This window comes from Pollicipes pollicipes, unplaced genomic scaffold (assembly GCF_011947565.3).
Source record: "Pollicipes pollicipes isolate AB1234 unplaced genomic scaffold, Ppol_2.1 Scaffold_3447;HRSCAF=4054_pilon_pilon_pilon, whole genome shotgun sequence".
NCBI lineage: Eukaryota > Metazoa > Arthropoda > Thecostraca > Pollicipedomorpha > Pollicipedidae > Pollicipes > Pollicipes pollicipes.
Genome location: NW_023596297.1, coordinates 31,353,756 through 31,372,863, shown reverse-complemented (window position 1 = coordinate 31,372,863; position 19,108 = coordinate 31,353,756). Strand labels below are relative to the sequence as shown.

The 19,108-nt window shown below is 48.8% G+C and overlaps 1 protein-coding gene across 1 annotated transcript in view; it reads right to left on the bottom strand.

Annotated features, from left to right (window-relative positions):
* The window catches only part of LOC119092699 (cholecystokinin receptor type A), a 28,193-nt gene extending 10,555 nt beyond the window's left edge, over positions 1–17,638 (bottom strand). The window contains exons 1-3 of the mRNA XM_037215669.1: positions 17,520–17,638; positions 16,741–16,949; positions 3,665–3,803 (exon numbers count right to left, since the gene is read on the bottom strand). Of these exons, the coding sequence (XP_037071564.1) occupies positions 3,665–3,803; positions 16,741–16,949; positions 17,520–17,621 (450 nt within the window). The 5' untranslated portion in view covers positions 17,622–17,638. The remainder of the gene's footprint in view (positions 1–3,664; positions 3,804–16,740; positions 16,950–17,519) is intronic.
* Positions 17,639–19,108: the final 1,470 nt, after the last annotated feature.

The following is a 19,108-nucleotide window of genomic DNA, read 5'->3' as shown; positions in this document are numbered from 1 at the left end:
ACACCTAACCGGGACCGAGAACATCTGTAAGCATGTAACCAGGAGATAAGTCAGAGCCTCGCCTAGGGGGAGAAGCTGAAGACCTTTGTGAGGTTCACGGGCATTAGGGCGTAATGAACCAGTGAAAACATCTTGTCACGTGTTCCGCTAGGGGTTTGGGTTAAGGTCAGAGAGTACTAATGCTACGGCAACGCATTTCCTTCACTGCGGCAGTACAGCTGCCAAACACCAGAAGCTGGGGCCTTGATTGCTCTGTGCGTTATGGTGGCGGAGGCTCTGCGTGTAGCGCAAAACTTGAGCATGCCTCTCCATTCATGTTCTACAGACACCTTCAGCTCACTATTGCGCAAAGAGCAACGGCCGGGAATAAAAGCAAACGTCGGGGTCAAGAACAGGGAGAGGTGCTACAACAGTCGTCGCGTTTACTTCAGATGTGTTTGCAGTGGTCCAACCCCTTTACAGCTGAAAGGTAACCTCCTCCAGAGAATCATGCCCATCCGCAGCCAAAAAGCCCCGAACCCATCACAATGGACGGATAAGGAGACCAGCGGTTGTTTAGGTAGCGCTCCGAGTCAGGCGGGATCACGTCGCACCTCGGCCATTTCCTCCTGTCGTGACGCGTTGACCTGGAACGTGGCGCAATTCCATCTCCACTGACCCCGGCCTGGACCGCCGCACGTCCATCAGCCGGCGGTTGCAGTGGACAACGTGGCGCCCGCCGCCGCCGCCCTACTGCGACTTGATTAGGTGCGCAGTTGATTCCGGGCGGATCCCAGATCAGGCGCGGCCCCGCGCGGAGCCTGGCCGTGCGCCGGCCGGCAGGAGACGCGGTCGCCGACCGCCGCCAGGGCAGAGCGGCACCGCCTGCGTGACAACGACGTGCCAGACGACCCCCGCCTTAACGGGCCACGGGGCGCGGCGTCCGGCTTCTAACACAATTAGGGCGCGTTGGAGGCGGTTTGGTGCGCGCCGGGTGCAGGAGAGGCTTTGGAGGGCCGGATGGGATCACCTTAAGTGCTTCGGGAGGGTGGTGCTCGGCACCGCGCTCGCTGTGCCGTGAGGCAATTGTGATGCTGCGAGTCGCTGCGCTCAGCGAGCTTGAGACGCCAGTGGCGCATAACTGAGTGCGAGGTTCAACACCAGTGTCGATCACCCGCCGAAGGGCATGCGGAAGGGTGACTACATGGCGTCCACCCTGCACCTGATCATGCGGAAGGGTGACTACATGGCGTCCACCCCGCACCTGATGTTTCCCTCGGACGCAGCCCGCCTTACTGTGGTATGCAGAGGGTGGCCGCGTGAAACTGAATCTTCCCTCTCGGCCGACATTACGTGACGGCCGACGGGGCTCGCTGCGGGATTATCCTGTTATTGGCTCGACGCCCAATGTCGATGCACCATGTGTCTCCGAAATGCCAGCGAGACAGCGGGGGCGCCTGGGCGGCTGTGGCGGCGCGGCCTGAGCCGGCCCAGAGCGGGCTGAGCCCCGCTCCGGCCCGCCGGAGGCCTTGCTCGGTGCCGCTGATACTGACCCCGTTAGCGGAGGCAAAATGGCTGGAGCGCGGAGCGCGGCGCGATGCTATCACGCCTTTAGCAGGCAGCAGTGGTAGATTGCGCTCTGTTCAGCCAAAAGTTCGGATCAGTTTGGCGTCATGTCCGATTGTCTTCCACTCAGTTGGTGTCGGCGGTGAGCAAAGGTCGGCTCTGGTGATGGTCCGGCGCTGGAGTGAATGAGAGCTGCCGCGGAAGCGCTCACCAAAGTCGTCTATTTCAGCAATGCGGCGGAAACATCTCTGCTGCCACTGAGGGCTTAAAAACTTACAGGGTATGCGTAAATTCCACCCTGTTAGCATCCCATCTATTTGAGAGGTTCAACTCATTAACTCCCCGGTCTCACATCTCACAATAAGCCGCCACAATCTGTAAACTGACAAGATCTGGAGTAATTTGCTAAACTGCTGAGGCTTGCAAAACACCGCGGAATGTGCCCGCCAGCTGCGAGGACTGCGCCCAACTCAAATGAAGCAGACGCCTGACGGCGGGTCGAGTTGGCGACGGTAACGCGGAGTGTCCTGAATCTCTGAATCCGTCCAGACTCCCTGTCAGGTCACAGTTCCAGCCATTCACCGTGACGGTCACGGTTCTCGGCTTAAAAAGGAAATTGCCTGAATGAAATGCGGATAAGTTGTTTGAGAAAATCAGGAAAGATGGCCTTAAAATAGAAGCGGTTTCACATAACCCATTTAAATTAAGCCGTTCAAACAATTCATTTCAAGTTGCAGGACTTGCAGCATAATAAGTAGGACGGACGAGCAGCATAATAAGTAGCGCAAATTACAGTCCAATCAAAGCGAACAAAGACGGCGCCTGCTTATCGGAAAACCAGACACATAATACACTGCACATGAACATTTCTTTGCAGCTTGACCCGGCTGACCTCGCTGACTGACAACTGACCCGGCTGACCCCGCTGACCGACAACTGACCCAGCTGACCCCGCTTACTGACAACTGACCCGGCTAACCCCGCTGACTGACAACTGACCCGGCTGACCCCGCTGACTGACAACTGACCCGGCTGACCCCGCTGACTGACAACTGACCCGGCTGACGCGTTCACGGCGAATCCCCGCTGGCCGATGCCCTGAACCACGTCCGCCAAGCCTCATTGACGGCTCGGTCATTGGGGAGTTGCGCATGCCATCACTGTACGAATATCGATCACCATGACGGGACTGTCAGTCACTGCAATGACATCCACGTTTCTGGCCGCCGACGATGCATACATTTTAAATGTTGCGTTCTAAATTACGCAGCAGGCTGTGATTGCCTTGAGCATGAGCAAAAGTGCATGCCAAAATACATCTCAGCAAGTCTTGGCAAGTAGAGCATGCGTGAGTAAATAATAACTTTGTCATTTATAAATGAAATGCTCATAAGTTTTAACAATGTGACCAAATGCAAGAATGATAGCGTTTCTTAAAATACGTCCGTGCCCATTTCAAAACAGCAGGCAGCAGGGAGTGCACGAAAACGCAAATGTGGGATGCACAAGTAAAAGAGGGTAAGAGCTCTTCTACTCAAAGGGGTTCGACACTCCTCACAAGTAGTCTGTGACCATACATCCAGCTGCTCGACATCCCGCCTGTATTTACAGAGGTGACTAGGTACGTCTTTGCGCAGCAAAAGTTTTTGGCGCTCAGTGCATTGCACACAATGCCGTTTGTTTTCTTAGATCCTAAACATCTAACTGTCTTCCTAGGAGTGTTCTTTTTCTCACCATTGGTTTGCTTGTTTTACTGCTACGACCAACCCATACATAACGTGGCCATTCCCAGATCCGCGGCATATAACACAAAGCCATGTGTCGTGTCAGGAACGTAAAATAAAACAACTTCGCAGTCAGGAAAGTGAAATAGAATTACATCCTACGTCAAGCACAAGACCTCACACAATTAGCACATAGTAGCTAAGAGGAATAAAACAGGAAAACATCCTTCAAACAACGCACCGGGTCACATCACCACGCTCACGAGCAGCCCCAAGTTTGTTTTAAGAGTCACGTTGCCAGTTGGTTAGGTCCGCTGGAAGTGGCTCCTTGTTCAGACTGGGAGCACGACGGCCGTCTGTAAGTCCTACAACCTCTCCGCCAGCGCCAGACTCACCTGTTTTCGCGCCTTCATCACGTCTTCTCCTTTGTTCTGCGGCGGTGGGGTCTTCTTAAAAGCGCGGTGACTGTTCGGGGTGAGTACTGGGGAGCTCGCCGCCGCCTTTCTTCCGTTGGACTTGCTGAGAAGTGATGATCTAAAACGTGGGGAGACAGTGGGGCATTAATATTGCTGCATTGTGGTGTGCCAAAAACAGATGCAACTTAAAAGTTATGTAGGCCTTGGAACATGGCCATGGGACAGTCAGCGGGTAAGAAGAGGTAGAAGCGCCATTCACGTTCGAAATATTCAAGATGTGAAGTCACCTGATGCGGGCCTGTCCACCACCCATACTCGAGATAACTAATAGCACCTGGTGGTATGTCAGGTTTCAACGCTTCGCAAAAGGTCTCCGGGTTCGCGCACATGACAATTCGTAAACCACGAGCAGCTCCACATCCAATGGATGCCACTAATATTGGGCCATATCCATCCACGTATCAGTTTATCGGCCTCCGTGACTTTCTCCGGAAAGTCATCGGCGGCGTCCTGTGTTGGTTGGCTCAAGACGTAGCCTTTATCAGGTGCTGGAATGGCGGACGCGGGCTCTCTGAAGCCATCGATTTCATCCGGATAGCCCACGCCAGTCATTTTTCACACCCGCAGCGAAGAGCTCGCCACGCTGCCACCGGTGGCATTTGTAGTGCGCGCCCCTACTGACGGCCGACAATTCGTCACGCGGTCTGGGCCACTCCACCGGCACCGGTTATGTGGGCCTCGGCCCGTTCTCGTGCCGCTGGAGAACACGTGGCTGCCACCCCAGCGCCGCGAGCCGCGGACCATAGCGAGGGTCTCTCGGATGTCCACGACGCGAAGCGACGGATGTTCACCCAAGAGGGCCGAGACGAGTGGACATTGCATGCTGAGATACGCGGGGAAACACCGCTCGGGAGTAGGAGTTGACTGGAGTTACTATGACGCTAGGTACCTCTTCATGTTAAAGAAGGACCTTGACACCAGTAACCTCATAATGGCATGGCCCAGCTCTACGGCTATGGAGGATGATATTCATGTGTTAGTTAGATGTGGCGGATTGACCCTGAGGCAAATATTTATCAACAGTGACAACAAAAGCAGCGTTGCCCCTGATATGGTAAAGGTGCGAGTAAAACCTCCGTTATGGAAGCTAATCCAACGATCCTTGCGTGATTATAGGACAGGATAAACAACATTATTCCTCGTAGAATAAACACGAGAATGGATAGATAAATGTAATATGCTGGCTACATACCTTTACCGAAACGAATGTCAGTAGTAAATTCAAAATTGCCTCTGCCGGCGAGGCCGAGGCAATAATAGACGAAACAAGACGCAACGCCGAGCCTTAAGGCAAGTTTCAATTTACTACTGATTTCCTTTCGGTTAAGCCATATAGCCGAAATATCACATCGATCTCTTAATTCTCATGTTTATCTTATGAGGAATAAGGCTGTCAGTACCGTCGTATCTATACGTATAATGTTCCTCGCAAATGCACTTGACAACTTACGCAATTCTTGTGTAGCTATGAATCACTACCTTAATCACTAAGTGCATATGTGTCGTTGGATATAGGCTGGTTAAGCTATCACTGCCTTGCACAATCCCAGCAAAATTCATTTCATTATTCACCGCGTGGCGCGTATTCACCGCGTTCACTTCATTATTCACATCACTAAGTGCATATGTGTCGTTGGATGTAGGCTGGTTAAGCTATCACTGCCTTGCACAATCCCAACAAAATTCACTTCATTATTCACCGCGTCCGCTAACAAGAGCACCAGAAGAACGAGCATAGCATGACGTCATCAAACTTCGCCAATAACGCGCCGAGTTCGGCACCGGCGGATCAAGACGGCGGAGATCCCGCTGCTGCGGACGATCCCGGCGTCGGAGGGTCCAGACAGAAGCGGATGCTACTGGGACGGAGCGCCAGGAAAGGTCGGACCCAGCCGGGCCGGCTGGGCGGCCGAAAGGTCGGACCAGGTCATCAGCTGAAACGGCTCGGAAGGCCGATGCGGCAGAGGCGACGGATTCGGCCGAGGATCCCGACGAGCCGGCCGCCCCGGCCGCCGTACGACTCTGTCTCTGCGCGGGCTGTTTTGGAAGTCAACGGGCGGACGCTGCCCAGTTATTTCCAGCCGATCAATTACGCCTCGAGGCCGGCCGGTCGGCGGCGTTTAACGCTTGACGTGACACGGGGTCGGTCAAAAGGGCGCCGCGTGACCTGGCGGGAGCCGCTGTCGGGAGGCCGCCGGCCAGCAGCTGCCACCACGTCAGGAGGCGCCGCCCGACCGTCACTGGCCCCGATCGCTGCGGAATTGGTTCGGCGAACCCGGTCGTGTGGCGTAGGCTCGGTTGGGACGCCTCTGCCCGCCGGATGGCCGTCGCCCGCAGGCCAATACGAATGCAAATATTAATCAGCGGGGCTTTTCCCATTATTGTACGGCAGGCAGATGCGGGGATGGTTAGCGGGTAGCGATGGGGCTGTTCGGTGAACCTGGGGCGTTCTCCAGACTTGGCTGCTCTAAAGCGCGGTCATAGAGAAAAGTAGCTCAGTGAAGAGGGATGGGGGGGGGGGGAGGAGGAGGATACTAGAGTATTCTTATAGTGAAATATTCATTGCTCGTCCGTATGCAATACATTTGAAATTGTGTGAGGTACAGACTTTTTCCAAAATCTTAAGCCGCGTCCTGCTCAGGATTCGTGATGCGACCTTACATACACAGATGTATGTGAGATACTTGGGGATCATTTGGGAACAACGACCCACCCACTTCACATCTAGATCAATCGTGCATGAATGCTACGCATGGAGCGATGCAATTTTGTGGGGAAATTTTGTGGGAGAACATTTGAGCAAAACTCAAATGTTTTTACATGCTGGGCATCGGGTTGATTAGCCTTTGCGTGCTTTGATGGCCTTGCCACATTTGACAATGTTGGCATTCTGTCGAAAATGTGAGAATTTACTTATCTTCATCTTTGGAGGTCATGCAGGGCGAGACAGTGCTAAACAGAGTCACATAATATTCTTGCCAGATCTGAAGGACCTTCCTATGACGTTAGAGCACAGCACTTTTAAATCATTCAATGTTTTCATATCCTCGCAATGGGTATTTGTAGGCAGTCTTATAATAAAACTAGGCCTTCACATGACCTGCTATGATAGCGACGTTGGCATCCCTTAAAACACATTCTTCGTAGTTCCTGTTCGACCGCGAAATCGGCCGCTGCAAAAACTAGGATTGCTTTTGCTGATTTATATGACTCGCTACGTTGAATTTAATCGTTAAGGGCCTGTTACACAGTTGTATGTGGTTTTTAACTGATGCGGCTACTTAAAGACCATTCCCTGCAGTGCATAGTTATGCTCTTCTTAAGACTTCGAATACTCTTCTTTCTGGGCTAGGAGTAAATTTGTGCCTACTTTTTCGTACCGCCTATTCTGACACCACGAAATATATGATTTCATTGAAACGTCACACGAATTCAACTTCATCAATAGCCGTATTGTGTTCAAGGTCAAGACAAAAAGAGTCAACAGCTTGTTTGTGTCTGAAGCACGTCAGTACGAATCGCTATATCAACGGACAGCGGTTGGCTTGCAGCCAGCTCAAAATATTTAATGCAAGTTTCGTACTCGAACCGCGTTTTGTGAAACATAATACAAACATTTCAGTACTTTTACTAGCTATGACCCAGATGAGGCTGTACGTTGAATAACTTCAGAAAAACGCCGTTATCGAGAATGCAAATGCATCGTATTAACTCAATAGTGAAGCTTTGTTGTCTGGAACAGTCTTTTGCGCTTAAAAGCATGTCCGTAGATACAAGTGAGCTATCTACGTCATATATGATGTTTGCAACAAAGTCTCCAAAAGCGGCATATTTCCTTCAACCAGTGACCACCTAACAAAGAGCAGATGAATAAGGACAAATGGGGTGACCTAAGCTCAAGCTGACGTGACTTAGGCCCGACATGATCTTAAACAGAGCAATTGACAAGCTATATCATTGACCTTGCATGACCTTAACCTGACGTGATTGTAAGGTTTAACCTTTGTAACATCATGGTATTGCAACGAAGAGCAAGGGCACATTCCTTCACTTGGGAGCAATTTCAAGCCTACGTGACCATCATGACGCCAGCTAGCGGGCCCTAAAGCCGTTACAAGATTCACGCATTCCTTGAGGCATGTCACGAGGTTGCTGACACCATCGGCTGCATGATTAATGTCAGCTCCAAATTCCTGAGTGTGCTTGACCGGAGTCTTTCACTGGTACCTGGCACATTGATTGGTGCTTGAATTTTTTCGGCCCGCCTGTCAAACCCTGGCATACCAGGGAGGCAGGGGATGCTTTTGACCTTTTCCAGGCGATCGCAGAGGAGAAACCATCCAGGCAGGGCCGAGTTAAATGTCATTTCAGTCATCGTTAACGGATGCAGATGAATTGGGGTCATCAAGTAAAATTTGCAAGAGCTCATTTGCTGTGAACTTTAATATTTGATCTTCTGTGACCCAGATCTTGAAGGTTGTTTTAGGAGTTGAGGATTGTTGATGAAGTTTATTAGTTAACCATTGGACAACTTCATAGGCAGCACTCATCACTGGAATCACCTACTATATGCATACAGCAGGACGAATTGAGATAAGCGTCCAGAATGTGATCCATGTCATGAGACTCGTGCGCCTTATTCTATTGCTCTTACTTCTTCATTATCACTGCCCGTCTTCATTTGTGTACGCATAGTCCGTACTATCGCAGCTTTGCAACGAGCTGAGTTGCTGAGGCCGTCAATCCCGCCAGTGTGTGCTAGGATGACTGCTCCAGCGCACTGCATCTTACATGTCTGACAACCCGGTCCCCAATCAACCTTCCGTAATGGACATAACGCAATTAACGGATCTGCCATTCGGATCGTTTGTTAACTCCTAAGGAAGTATTGCAAGCTGTTGTATTTACAGCACGGTAAGGCCCAGAAGCTCCATTGCTTGCAACGACATTGATAATTGGTTTATACTGTGCGCTGGTTTTTCATGCGGGACACACTGCCAAGCAGGCGCAATATTTTGAGAAAATGCAGAAGGGAGCCTTGAAAATCATCTTCGGCCATACGGTAAAGTATTTGCACGTCCCGCGACGCTTGGGCATGGAAAAATACGCAACATCAGAAGACTTAGCACGTTAAGCTCTATCAAGTTAATGTATGACCCGGAGACTGTATTGCATTCGTGTAAGGGTAAAACAGTGGCCCGAGGCCGTGAAAGTTAACCTACGCGCGTCCTGTGGTTGGAAGGAATCCGCGCCGAGTTTTGAGATAACTTCCGGACGGTTCCAGGTCGACTCACCTCATTTTACGTCACTGCCCGACGATGCATCTCGCACATTCCGAAAAAAAACAAGTTTTCGACGCTGAAGGTCATAAAACGGAGTTATGATGCCATCGGTGGAGGATTAAACGGCTATTTGTGCCCAAACTGCATCAAAAAGAGCAGGTGGTTTCGTTCCCATCTTCATTACTTCGATGAAATTTCTGTTGGTTTGACTGTGAGTCAGTCGAGGAAAGTCATCTCTTACGACCTTACACCAGGTCAGGCAGCAAAGGTCATGTGAGGTCAGCTGGTCAGGTTCGAACCAAAAGGATTTGTACCTCGCATTCGCAATAAAATGACGGCATGACTAACATATCAGGAAATCAAATTTACTACTGTAGTCATGTTGAGGGGAGTGCTCCACATTTGTTTGGGTAAGACGGTAGAAATAGCCTTATTCCTGGGAGAAAAACCAGGAAAATGGAGGTATAGATGCGTTGATATCTTGGCGACATGCCTTTAGCGAAAAAATAGCAGAAGATCTTCTGCCCTTGTTTCGATAAAGGCGTGTTGCCGAAACATCAACGCATCTATATTTTAATTCTCCTGGTTTTTCGCTGAGGAATATGGCTATAACTACTGTCTTATCTATAGGAATAATGTGCCTCGCAAATGCACTGAACAACTTACGTAATTTGTTTGGGGTTTGAACTGAAATAGCCATTTTGAAGATCATTCAGCGCAGCTCACAGCGCTGCCCTTCTTAAGACTTAAAACTCTATTTTCTGAGCTACATGGTCGCGAAGACGTGCACATTATTTTGTGCGGAATATTGCGAGGCCATTTTGGTATGCATCACGCCAAAGCAACGTCATTCCAATCCTGCCACCCCATAGCCCATGCGCCGTTCAAAGCCAAGAAGAATAATATCGTCGAGCCGTTCGGACCTGGCAAACGTGAGCACAATTTCCAATTAAAGTGGACGTAAATTGGCTCCCAATCAATGTTGGCGAAGTCGTGCAAGCTTAAGTCACGAATCACGTTTCATGCAAAATAGTATATTAAGTTGAATATGATTGCTAGGCATTACGAAAATGCGACTTGTAAACGAATAGCTCAACAATAGCGCCAGGACCGAGTATGCGAGTAGAATAAAACCTCTAATCTCACGGAGTATTGAAGGACGCCACGAAAACCGGCCAAAACAACAGCACATGATGATGTCTGGCTTGGCAAACACTTCCACCATCGCCGCTGCCACCTCCCGGCAAGTCGAAGTTTTATTGACATGTGATTGCTAGGTGACAATTTCGCGCGGCTAGGTTGGAAGCACCTTGACGTCTTACAAACATTCCATGACGCAACCAAACAATGACTTTTTGAGAAGCCGTTTACTAAATAGATACATTTTGTTGTCTGGGGCATTCCATCCTCTATCAAACGATTGAGTCCCGATCCAGCAGGGCCTTAATTCCTAACCAACCAGGCGTTTGCGTCTAGTAAGTTGTCCCGGACAGTGTTGGATAAGTAGAAAGGGCCACATAGAGCTCCGCAGTCATATTTGTCTGCCGTCACTTTATCTCACTCCGTTGGGACGTGTGTTCTTATCTAAGGACCTTTCCTCGATCGCAGTTGCAAAGTTTGGACTGCCTGTTCTAGGATCACCAAGGTAACTTACATGATAGCTTCGTCGCGCCGATTCGCTCGGGGACGTTCTCGCTCCAAAGAGCGCTAAGTGTTTCTCCACTGCAGTGTTTGGCCAGGCCATCCTCTCGATAGGGCTTATGTTTGAATTACCTGCTCGAGCGTCATCAATGTGGCTTACCTTATATTTTCGACGTGCAGGTCAGGTCGAAGACACCTCTATGTTGCTCAGATATATGGACATGGACATAATGGACAGATATAGGTGTTTCTCCGCCGCATTATTCACAGATACTGTTAAAGCAGCATCTGCATAACCGTTCATATGCTCAGGCAACACCTACATAATGTCATAGAAATGCGGGCCACTGATCTAATATAATTATCCACTCTGTTTCGTTTCATGCCTTTCTAATTGATGTGGTCAACGAAAAAACTTACTTAGAGATTTGCAAGGAAAGCAAAACTCTTACCAGCTCATTTGTGTTTGGGCCAGACACTATGTTTTGTATTTTCATGACATTGGGCAATTTCCTTCGTATCAGAAAACAAGAATGCAAGTGTTCGGTGTCGAAGCACCGGTCTAACGCCATGGCTTCATGCCATAAATAGGACAACCGACCTTCGGGTCCATCTGGTGTCATCTTCATACCGCGGATCTAAAGACAGACACTGTATAAGCGACAGCGTCACACAAACGTTCATTCCTCATGCATTGTAAATAAGCATATAATACGCGCACCAAGCGAGGAGTATACACGCTCCCACTACTCGAGCCTAATATAGCTAAAACCGCAAAGCAAACACCAATGCCTGGTAGAATAGCGCAAGAAGCCAGCCGATGTCCGAATTGACAGCTGATCAACCAGTGTAGTGGCCTCCCTGGCTTGGTCAACCGTTACACACGACAACGAGCATTTGAAAAATTACGGCTTTCTGGAGGCAAATGGCACGTTTCAAAGTATTCCGAAAAAGACACACAATAAGCAGGTTATACTGCAACATATTGACCTAGGACTCACCAAACGTGAAGGGAAAGCGACTGGCTCAACCAACATTGAAAGTTTAAGAGTTTCATTGCCGAGGGTACCGGTAGTTTAGTGGGGCCCTAGCACAAAAAGGCGAAAATCCCATCTAGCGAATGGTCTTTTGTCGAATACTGGATATCAATAAGCGCAATGGAGAACTGGAAAATGGCGACGTTGGAAAAAGTCAACCTGCCAAGTTGACGAACGGCTAAATGGCGAGCTGCAAAATGGCGGCCTAGCAAGACATTGACACGTCATATTGGCGAACGGCAGAATGGCGAAATACAAAAGGGTCACATTTGAATTTGGTACTGGCGAATGGTGACTTGAAAAATGAGAACATGTAAAAATGCTGGATGACTGGCTGGATGTTGTGTGCTGCATATCTATTGTATACCATTAAAAAAAAACTTTTGTTAGGGAGCACCACTCTGCTGGCGATACGAGAACATAAAAAAGTAAAGAAATAAATAATTGATAAGACAAGTAGGCTCTACAATCAGACAGGTGCTAATGAATGACAGGCATCAGCTTTACACGTCAACTAATGGCTCTTACGGCAGAAGGAAAATAACGGGACCGCTTTTCGGCAGAGTCGTGCTGAACAAAACCGTCATACAAGATCAAACAGGGACAGAGGTATGGTTTTGTAACATGTGCTGTAGGAGGCGGTGACAAATTATGAAACATACCAACACAATCTGACAGCAGCCAGGGTTTTCCCCAGATTTGGCTTCCGTTTCTCCCAAAGTTGGGAGGGGGGGGGGGGGGGCTTGTGGCCATGTGGGAGAGGGGAGGCCGAATCCCCCACAACTTAATATAGAACTAAACGTCTCTACATATATGTTTAATTCCATGTCATCATCGACAGGTTGCAGCCTTCACGCTTACCACATTAGCCAGGTGGCAGATTTTTCAAAACGCTTGGCTTTTTTCCATGACACCATTTCGGTTTCACCATTTTAGCATGTGGCCATTTTCCCATGCCGTCGTTCATTCAAACAAGATACTTAAAGGGACTGTTCCACATTTGAATGGGGTTTTCAACTGAAACAGCGTTTCCAAGATAATAATTTTCACACTTATGCCCGTATTAAAACTTGTAATCCTCTCCTTTTTGAGCTAGGAGTACGCGAAGTCGTGCAGACTGTTTCGCGCCGCCCATTTCCAGATCATTTAGGTATGACGCGATAAAAACTCCATGCAGATTCCACGTCCTCAGTAACCATATAGTGTTCAAGGTCAATAAGAATGTGACCAGTGACTTTCTTGTGTCTGAAGCACGTCAGCGTGGATCGTTGCCAAAACGAACAGCGATTTTCGCCAACGCACAGCATTTAATGAACGTTTTGAGCACGGATTTGTGGCATGTCGTCATTCTTTCGTGCTGCCGTTTTGCAATTCACCTTTTAGCCGATTTGACTTCGGCACGTGAACTTTTTGACATGTCACCAATATGAAAGTTGTCATATGACAGCCGACAATAAGCACTCGGCAAACTGCAAGTTCACTATTTTTCCGAACACCGTAAATACCGAGGCCGTGAAAACATTTTTTTGGGAGATTTAAGATGCGTGTATGCGAGCTTACGTCGTCAAGATGTGAACAAAACATCAGTCGCTCTGTCCTCTGTTCCCCGCAGAAGGAAGGGAACGGGAACAGTTGGTCAGTAAACAGAATCATAGGCAATTAACGCAGCTGTCATAAATGATTGAACAGGAATTATCCATTTCATGAAGCCTCGAAGAACCTCGTATTCTTGTTGTTTCCACTTGAGCTTAACGTTTTTCATTTCGTCATTTGGCTTTTTGCCGCTCTAGCATGTCGTCATTATATCTTGTCACCATGTGTTCAAACATGGCACGCAAGCACTTCAACGACATTTCAATGCTCGTCGATTTTGAAAATCAACCTTTTTACGTGTCACCAATTTACAATTCGCCATTTAACCATTCGTCATTTCGGCATGTCGACTTGCTGGTATATCGCCATTTTGCAGTTCGTCATTTCGCAGTTCGCCACTTCAGCATGCCGCCACATTCCTCCATGTCGCCATTTTGCAGCTCGCCATTTTGCCGATTCAACTTTTCGGCATATCGACCTTTTACATGTCGCCAATATGAAAGTCGGCATATACAGTCGACAACAAGATATTCGGCAAACTGCGAGTCGACTTGTCCGGACACCGTTTGGTGGTTAAGCCGCGCATCGGACAAACGAGACGTACGGAGTTTGATGCCCCGCGGTGCCCGCCCCTCCTGCCAGGGTAGGGGGCAGTCGACGCCATATGGCCTCAACAGCTGAGTGCGTCGTAAAACCCTGATGGCACACGGGTTTCATCGCTGAAGGTTCAGCAATAAAACTCATAGACCTATCATTAACCCTCGCTCTTTGAGGAAAGCCTCAGAGGCCCTTCAAGGTGTTTCTGGAATAACTTCTGAAGTTGACTTGAGCAGGTGCAGAATTTTTTGATACCTAGGGACAACATCATTTTACCACCTTTTTGCACCCGATCGAATATTTTCCAACATGTTTCAAATGTGCTGCTATACAATGTCGTACAGCGATGGCAGAAAATCCACGAAGCAAACTGCCTTCCACGCGGGGGCATTATTATGGGTGATCTTCAAGACGAAACGCTCTGGGTGCACCGACCTTGTTTGATGTTCCCGTTATTGGTGGCCCCCGTCAGTCGACCGGAGACCTCTTCGAGCCAACTGCCTGCCGCGGGGCATTATTATGGTGATCTTCAGACGAAACGCTCTGGGTGCACCGACTTGCTTGATTGTTCCGTTATTGGTGGCCCCGTCAGTCGAACTGGAGACCTCTCGAGCAAACTGGCCCTGCACGCGGGGGCATTATTATGATGATCTGCAGACGAAACGCTCTTGGGTGCACCGACTTGCATGATTGTTCCGCTATTGGTGGCTCCCGTCCGTCGACAGACAAGACAAGTTCGTGGCGTCTGCCCAGGTGCTTTACACGCTAAGGCGAGGACGAGTTTGAGCAAGTCTGGCGCACATTTTCTGCTTCGCGGCTCAACTGCGGTGACGTCACCACGAATCCCTCCATTCCGCAATGCTACAGCTTTGTCTTAGGTCTGGTCAATCCTAGCAATTCCAGTCGGCAAAATCGACGATTATGTGACGCTTTCGTTCTTTTGCTGAATGCAAACCAGCTATTACAAACGCGTCAGGATTTTGGGTGGATGTTGGCTGCAGTGTGAGACAAAATTTCTGACGTTCTCCCTCTCGGGTTTGGGCATATTGCATACGTGTCGCATTCGAAAACAGTTTTCGAAAGGGCGAGATAATTACTTAACGATTGACTGCAAGGGCATGGATGGATTGAACAATATTCGGATCGATACGCAATTCACAGACGGCACATTCATCTGCACGTCGCGGCAGTTTTAAACGCCTGCGTCTCCTCCTGGCCGCCAACATCAGTCCTACAGCAGGATACGTCCTTCAAAACAGCCAACAAGGGGGGGGGGGATCCATGTGTTACCCTAGAGTGCATGCAACAACTACGTACATCGACGTAGACTTTGGCTAATACGGTGGCCTTTTCTCTCCTCTGACAGAGATGTTGAGATTTGAACCCAGCCCGACTTGCACATAGTACCCAGAGTTGTTCGCGTTTAACGAAGTATATGTTCCCTATGTGTCAAGAATATAGACGACTACACTTTAACACGCGTCCGGGTGGCCAGTGGATACCCTTCGCTCGGGTCGAGGTCAATTTGACCCTCCTGAGATCTCAGGAACTAATAGAGCTAGACGCCAAATTCGTATGGTGCGTTAGCCTGTACGTGAACTCACTTAGGTCAAAGTTTGAGGTTTATAGATCATGACCTTCGGGTCAAATAAGACTAAACAAGGTCAGACTCCAAGAGGTCTCCAAAGTGCCCCCAGAACCTGGATTCCTGTTGTAGGCAAAAGGTCACATGCTCGTTTAAAGTCAGTGGCCTTGTTGAACCTTTTGAAGGCCATGGTGACCAAAATCATGCGAGACTGCTTGGAGTTTTGCATTGCATAAGCGATAAAGATTACTCTAAGCAGTATGTTCCTAAAATCAAAACGATGACCTGGGTTATTTTAGATCAGTGACTTACTCTGATCTTTAAAAAGTCCGCGGTAGATGTATGATACGGTTAATGTAATCAAAACATTCGAATGAACACCAGAAACTATCCCATATGGCAAGCTTTGCGAAATGAAGCAGGTTGGTTTTTACCTTGGTCCAACCTTTATAACTGACCCTAGGTCGGTGAAATTTGTTCATTCAACTGTTGTGTTCTCTAAGAAAGTATCTCAGAGATGTATGGCTTCGTCTCACGCTCCGTTGTTGCATCAGATTGAAATATTTCCTAGAAATTGACTGCGCTGAATCCATGGTCTGAATTTGACCTGGTGTAGATCAGCGACCTGACAAGAAACATCTAAATTTTAATGCTAACCGATTCGGTATTTTTTGTCTACAGCTATCCAAATTTGGCGTGGCTACGCCGCACTGTTCGGAAACCTTCCGGAAAAAAAACCTTCAGGGGGTCAAATTGACTCCCACTCGAGCGAGTGTACAGTCGTCAATGCTAATCTGTCATGATGTCATGACACTGATAGGAGAGTTCGCTTCTGATCGAACCACTCGGATACTAATGCTTAACAACATATACCGCAAACATTTTGAGAGGTGCGTTTCTTGTTGCCGAGAACCGCATGAAATGGCAGCGTGTGGCTGCAATTATTTAAGATTCTGGAAAGATTGACGATCGGGACAGGCCTCACCATGTAAACCTTTTCTTCTGTTCAGATCGTGCCGCACTTGGTCTGCAGCCTCACTCAAAGCCACGCTCATGACAGGCAAAAAGAATACACGCATAAACAAGCAAGATGTTTTTGACTATTTCCCAGGTGACGAAATGCTTTAACTTGAAGAAATACAGCCTGTGGGGTACCCTGGTTTGAGTGACTCTTATCTAAAGCACCAGACCGACTGTTTTGCGAACCTATCCCCCGCCCCGCGGACAAAGCAGATCCCGGTTCGGCCACGGTGTACTCACCTGGCGCCGGTCATTTGCTTCATGGTGCGCGTCGACTTCCAGAGCTCGGAGATGACTCGCGAGTAGAAGAAGATCATGAGCAGCGCCGGCACGGCGAACAGGACCAGAAACTGGTACACGGCGAACCCGAGCCCCATGGACTCCTTGTCGCGGCAGTAGTGGATGGTCAGCTGCGTCACGTTGTTGCCGAATCTCTCCGGCTGAATGTCCTGCCGAAGAGGTGGGGCGGTGGAACGTGGGGCCGAGCGGGACAGCCAGCGCTCCGCGGGGTAGGGGTGGTGAGGCGTGAGATTGCGCGGGACGTACCGCAGCTCTGCACGGTGATAATGGGGGCGTGCGGAGTTGTACCGAATATGGCGCAGAGTATTCTGGGAATGATGAAGCATGGGGCTACAGCATTACACAGAATAGCTGAGGAAAACCTTAAAACGGGCAATTTGGAAGAAACGTGCCACTGCAATGAAATAAATGGTGCGCCCATAACAAGCACAGGCTAACGAGCCGGGTATCAATGGTGAGGCGTCGTACGATGATCAGGATGCCATAAGAGATGCTGATCGTTGGTAACTCAAATACAAGATAATAATGAAAATCTGATATTGACTGATCAGTGGTAGGCGAGCTTAAGCCATCTCGCGTCATGCTAAGTACATAAAATATCGAAGCTGAAAGGAAGCGCAAGTCTTTTACACCGTTTTCAATCGACTTCAAGAGTTACTTGACGATAAACAAAACCAGTAATTCAATGTCGTCCGAAAAAGCCGGCCATTTGGTCTTACCTTGGTGATGAGTACGGGAGCCGTGAGCACCAGCGACACGCTCCACACCACCACCACCGCCTTCTTGCAGTTGCTCATGGTGCAGAGCGAGCGGGACCTCATCGGGTACACGATCACTATGTACCTGCCACGCCGCAGACAGACGTGTGTTGGAACATTGGGATAACGATCAATACGTGTATTCAGCGCGCACATTGAAATATCGGCTTTGGGATCACAACGTGACTGTTTATTGGCAAACGCTGTTTGATGGCATTTGGGGTTATGGTCCCGATGTACGTGCACCATTTGAGACTGGTAGTGCTAAATTATCGGCTAAACGATCGCGATGTCCCTGACACGTTAGAATCAGCAGCTCGTTTAAACTTGAGTTCGCTATGTCTTCACCATTACAGGCACGTGGTTGTCAGTACATCTGGTGCGCATATATTTTGTACATGTGGCATGCGAGACAATCTGGCGACGGAGATCAGGTGCGAGATCGTTATATATGTGAACCTGCAAACATTTGGTGACAAAATGTATTGGGCTCACATTCACTATGGGCATTCTTTTGTGACAATATCGCGAAGCCGGTGTTGAAGCACCGGGTGTACAATCAATATGGTGTTGAACGTCAGGATCTGGTAGGTAATCGTGTCTGTCAGGGTCTGCCCCATCCTGTGAGTCCACGCCATGTTGAGCCATTCCGAGACGTGCCGCGCTGTGCCGGGCCAACCACTCCAGTCCGGTTCAGTCCACTTCCACCCAGTTCAGTCCAGTTCACTCAAGTCCAGTCCAGTCCACTTAAGTCTGGTCCAGTCCACTTAAGTCCAGTCCAGTCAACTCAAGTCCAATTCAGTCCATTGAAGCCCAGTTTACTTTGATATGAATCAATTAAGTCCCGTCCCGTCCCGTCCCTTCCGGGTAAATATTGCAGTTGATTTTGGAGAGCATAGCTTAAAGTCTTCTTGTCGCACACTTGACACTGAGGAGTCAACTGATAGTACTTTATTTGGTGTGGCCCATGCTGGTATGATGTAGGATTTAGCAGCTACGGGCGGTAGGTAACAGTTGTTAAATGGGCAGTTCTCGGTAATTATGTGACATTTTGAAAAGCTATGACACGTTTTGAACCAAGCGTCGTTTATTCAGTTCTAGAATCAAATTACATGGTTTGGAATTTCAAACAGCATGTACGTCATCCGTACGTACTTGCTTTACGTAAGTAAGCAAGTACATAAGCTTTGGTCGTAAGCGTACGTAAGCTTTGGTCGAAGTGTGTGGGGATATTTTGCTGATTATTCTGCTCTTATTGTGCTTCATAAGCGGATAAGATTTTCTGCATAAGAATCCCGGCCATAGCTGAAAGGGCCTGAATTTGCCAAATTACAGACCTTTGCAACCTCTTACTCGACGCTGATTGGTCAAATTTACTGGCATGGAACTGTGGGGTCGGTTTCCGAATAACTGCCTCGGGCCAAACTTTGGGAAACGGCAGTTATTATTTTCAAGCTTTAGCTTTGGGCGGGAACCGCCGATAGTTCTAGCATTGATTGTGCAGTGCAGTAGTGTTTAGAACTGCAGTGTGTTCTTATTTTTTGTATCAG